Source organism: Cibotium barometz, chromosome 14 (genome assembly GCF_041138505.1).
Source record: "Cibotium barometz isolate CiBa-2024 chromosome 14, ASM4113850v1, whole genome shotgun sequence".
NCBI lineage: Eukaryota > Viridiplantae > Streptophyta > Polypodiopsida > Cyatheales > Cibotiaceae > Cibotium > Cibotium barometz.
Genome location: NC_141059.1, coordinates 41651832 through 41656268, shown reverse-complemented (window position 1 = coordinate 41656268; position 4437 = coordinate 41651832). Strand labels below are relative to the sequence as shown.

Here is a 4437-nt window from a genome sequence, read left to right as displayed (position 1 = left end):
TTTAAAACAGCCCTTGGGCTAAAATTCGCCCCTGATTTTTAGCCTGGAGCCTTTAGTATATCACTCTGCAGAACAGTTATGTTATCAATTCATCCCCAAATTGTTTGACCAAAACTATTACTATGACTACTTTTGCAAGCTTCCCCTCACATCCCATGGCGGGAATCCACATGGACATGAAACCCTTTAAACCTTTATCCATATCTTGTGACATACATTTGCTTAAAGAAAACCAATACAGCCACGTAAAGAACAATACACCGATCCCTTCATAGGCTGGATATTTTCCTATTTTTTAAAAAAAGGCCTTCGTTTTTTCAGACCACAAGAAAAGTGCAACCACAAAATCAAGAAACTGAGGAAGGCAACATTTGAGAAAAGGCTGCGTGCAAAAGCCACTCATCACAGATATAGATTGACCTTAACAAAAGACAGAAAACATGCCAAAAGAGAATTTTCACAAGCTGACTTGAGGTATGCAGCAGAATTCACAAACCCTAAATGCAATACAAGATTTGAAAAACATATACTTGCATGTGACTGCTCGAGTAAGCTTTTTGCAGTGTGCATTGCAACCCTTAGAAGTTACGAGGGTTGCACCATAATAATGCAGCAGCTACATTTGATAACCATAATGCATGACTAAGGCATAACCATAAAATTACTTGCATATAAAAAAACAATTTCATAATAATGTTTGTTGAAGCTGTTAGAAAACCAAAGGGCCTGTACTAGCAGAACACTCAAAGCAGCTTCCACACCAACTAGCATGTCATACTTTAACAGGGTTACATCCATACTTAAGATACACAAAGCTGGTATAGCTTTGCAGCTTTAGTACCAACTACAAAAAGTACTTTCAGAAAATTTAACCAAAAAAACAGTTCTTTCAAGGTATAATCCCGCCTGAAAATAAGTAAACCTCTCCATACTGTTCATTCATCAACTTCAGCTCGTATCTCTCTTTGCAACTCAGACTTGTACTCCTCAAATGTACCTGGATACCTTCTCACAGCACCATCTTCCACAACCCATATCTCACTCCTTTCTTCATCTTCACAGACTCGAGAAATCAGGCGGGAATCGTGACTGACCAGCACAACCCCACCTGAAAACTCATCCAATGCATCTGCTAAAGCATCAATACTCTGCATGTCCAAATGGTTTGTGGGTTCATCCAATAGCAAAATATGAGGTTTAGCCATGGAAATGGAAGTGAAAACCACCCGTGCTTTCTGCCCCCCAGAAAGCTTCACAATGGGTGTGAGATGATTGTGGCTGGGTAAGCCAAACTTTCCAAGCTTTGCACGTACAGTCTCCTGCTTACTAGGGCCTTCTTGATCTGGATAAAGCCGCAGCAAATACTGGACAGGAGTTTCATCCATTGTGAGCAGATCAACAAAGTGCTGAGAGTATCGGCCAATTCTGAGTTTCTGGCTTCTCCTAGATTCCCCCTCTAAAGGCTTAAGATCACCTGCAAGCAAGTTTAGAAGAGTAGATTTACCGGCACCATTAGGGCCAATTATGGCTACTCGTGTGCCCATATCAATCCCCACATCAACTCCCTTGAGAGCAAAATCTTCCCGTCCAGGATAGCTGAAATGAACCTCAATGAGTTGAAGAAGAGGTGGAGTAAGCTCTGTGGGCTCAGGAAAATGGAACACCACACTGTAATCCCTCCATTTTTTAGGTGCCTCCAAAGCTGGCTCATCATCATCTGCCGCACCTGCCTTTCCTTTCCCCTTTGCACGTGCTTCCTTCCCAGCTGCAAACTTTGCCCTGTCCTTCACTTTATCCTGCTGTGCCTTGCTCCCACTACGCTTGGCTGCCTTCAATTGTTTGTCATAGGTCTCAAACTTTTTATTGTTTTCCTTGCGCTTCTGCTCATAACCTGCCTCAAAAGCATCAAAATTGCCACGATAGAAATGCAGCTTTTCATCATGGAGATGGATGATATCAGTGCAAACAGAGTTGAGGAAGTCCCGGTCATGTGACACCACCACCAAGGTCTTCTTCCACCTGTAGAGATACTCGTCCAACCACAACACAGCTCTCAGATCCAGATGATTAGTGGGTTCATCAAGCAGTAGCAAAGTTGGCTGCACAAACAACGCCCGTGCCAGAGAGATTCTCATCCTCCAACCACCACTAAAAGACTTTGTCGGCCGCATCTGCATAACCTTGGTGAACCCCAAACCCGCTAAGATCTTTGAAGCATGCGCCTCAGCAGCATCTGATCCCATATCCTGGAGTTTCTCATACACTTCTGTCAGCTTCTCAGGGGCACTGTCTGCTTCAGGATCCCTCTCTTTACCATCATCTTCATCATCATCATCAAGGGTAAGGTTTTGCAACCTGGTTGCCTCTTCTCTGAGCCTGATGAGTTCTTCATTAGCAGCAACCACGGCCTCTAAAGCAGATCTGTTATCCCCAACAACCTCCTGTTCTACCAAGAGGATATCAATGTTCCTGGGGACAGGGATCTTACGCCATGCCAGGAGCTTGAGGAGGGTAGATTTACCTTTACCGTTGGGACCGACTAGGCCATAGCGGCGACCATGGGAGATCTTCAAGGAAGCATTCTTGAGAAGCTCCTTACCTCGGGCAGAGACTGAGAAGCTGTCAATGGAGATGTCCTTAAGGTTGGCATCTGCATCTGCATCCCCTTCGAGCACAGAGGTCCTGGTTCCAATCACCACAGAGAAGGCGCTGCCGTCGTCCTTCAGAGCCTCCTGCTTCGCCAGTTCGGCCACCTGCGCAGCAATCTGCTCTTTCTTCTCCTTCTTCTTAGCCTCTCTGTCGGAAAATCCTAACCCTGACCCTATATCGGGCTTAAGTGCAGACCTATGCTTTGCAGTCTCTACTTCGCGATCGCTGCTGCCCTCATCGTTTACTTCATCTTCTTCTTCGTCGTCGGATGGGGGCAGATCGATGCCGGAGGTGTAGTTGTTCTCTCTCTTGGGCTTGCTTTTAGGTTTAGGTTTGCTGGGGCCTTCTTTCTTGGTGTCGAGGCTGGCGAGAAAAGCAGAAACGGAGAGGCGCTCCTTCTTGGGCGGCTGCTGCTGCTGCTCCTTCTTGCCGTCCTTAGAGGAGCCCTTGGCGTGTGCAGGAGGGCCGTCCTTGTTCTTGCCCATAGCCACAGGCATGGATGGTTTCTTCTCGGAGGAAGATAATGAGATTCACGTAACCTTGAGTCCTCCTACATCGGGAGTCCACATAGGTCGGTGATCTTACATGGTCGACATGAAAAAAAAAAAAAGTAATTTTGAAAATATTAAAAAATATAGTATGCCTTGCGAGTAGTTTAACATGAACTCCCCTTCGGAAATTTTAGATATAGATGAGTGTGTGCAAGTACGAAGAGCAAGGAGAAGGGGCAAAAAATAGGAGAAACCCGAGGAATGTTGAAATATACAACTGAATAGGGTGTGTGCGGGAACAAGCCCTTGGTTAGAGGCTGTAAAAGAGAATCTGTAAATGTGAGAGAACCTGTGAAAAGGTAAGAAGAATCTACTGGGAGAGAATAAAGGGTAGCATGAGAAGATTTAGGAAGTGTGGAGATATTCTGGGAGAGGTGGAGAGAATCAAGCAAAAGAGGTGGAGTGAATCAAGGAGAAATCAGTGGGATTAGATGCTTGGATATAAACTCTATAAATTGAGGCATTGGCCTAATGAGAATTTGCTGGTTTTTGATTATCCATGCTTACATTAAACTATTAGTTAATTACTCACTAATTATATCTTAATTATCATCTAATCACTTTGTTAATGATGTTGATTCTAGCATTTGATCCACCATAGCTCATCATATTATTGTAATTTTAACATAGTATCAGAGCCTAGCCTAGAATCCATCAAGTTTATGAGTCCATTATCTAGTTAATTAGGATTAGTAGATAATTAAAAAATAATCAATTTTTTAAGTTATTTTCAAGAAGCTTTTTGTACTCCCAGCCAGTGGAGGAGCTCAGGCTCAATCATTGCCCAAGTCTTTTTAGGTACTCATAGTAGACTCAAGGGCCTACACACAGCCCAAAGGAATTAAATTAATTCAGCGCAGAACGCCGGCGGTAGCACGATTTGCAGGCGCTTTTTTTTTAAGAAAATAATGGAGAGAAGCTGCCCACGACAAGAAGACTGAAGACGAGAAGATGTGAGGCTCCAAAGAGTGAGGAGCCATGTGAAAATCTCAGAGAGAGAGAGAGAGAGAGAGAGAGAGAGAGAGAGAGAGAGAGAGAGAGAAACCCCACAACCCAATGTAACCTACCCCAACAAAGTAAAACCACCTCTGAGCCACCGATGATGTAGGCCACGTGGTAGATGTACGTGTGAGTACTTTAGTCAAGGTCGGCACTTGTAGTAGCCTTGGACACATAGAGAGAGAGAGTGTCAAGGACTATGAGTTTAGGGACTTGAGGCACTGGTCGTGGACTATCA

General features: G+C 44.2%; 1 protein-coding gene across 1 annotated transcript; it reads right to left on the bottom strand.

The window, feature by feature from the left end:
- Window positions 1–643: 643 nt before the first annotated feature.
- On the bottom strand, window positions 644–3256 carry ABCF4 (general control non-repressible 4). Its single transcript, XM_086808619.1, has one exon. The coding sequence runs from the start codon at window positions 3144–3146 to the stop codon at window positions 936–938; it is 2211 nt and encodes a 736-aa protein (XP_086664745.1). The 5' UTR covers window positions 3147–3256; the 3' UTR covers window positions 644–935.
- Window positions 3257–4437: the final 1181 nt, after the last annotated feature.

Coding starts and splice junctions, on each gene's coding strand:
- ABCF4 (XM_086808619.1), bottom strand. CDS start 3,146: ATGCCTGTGGCTATGGGCAAGAACAAGGACGGCCCTCCTGCACACGCC.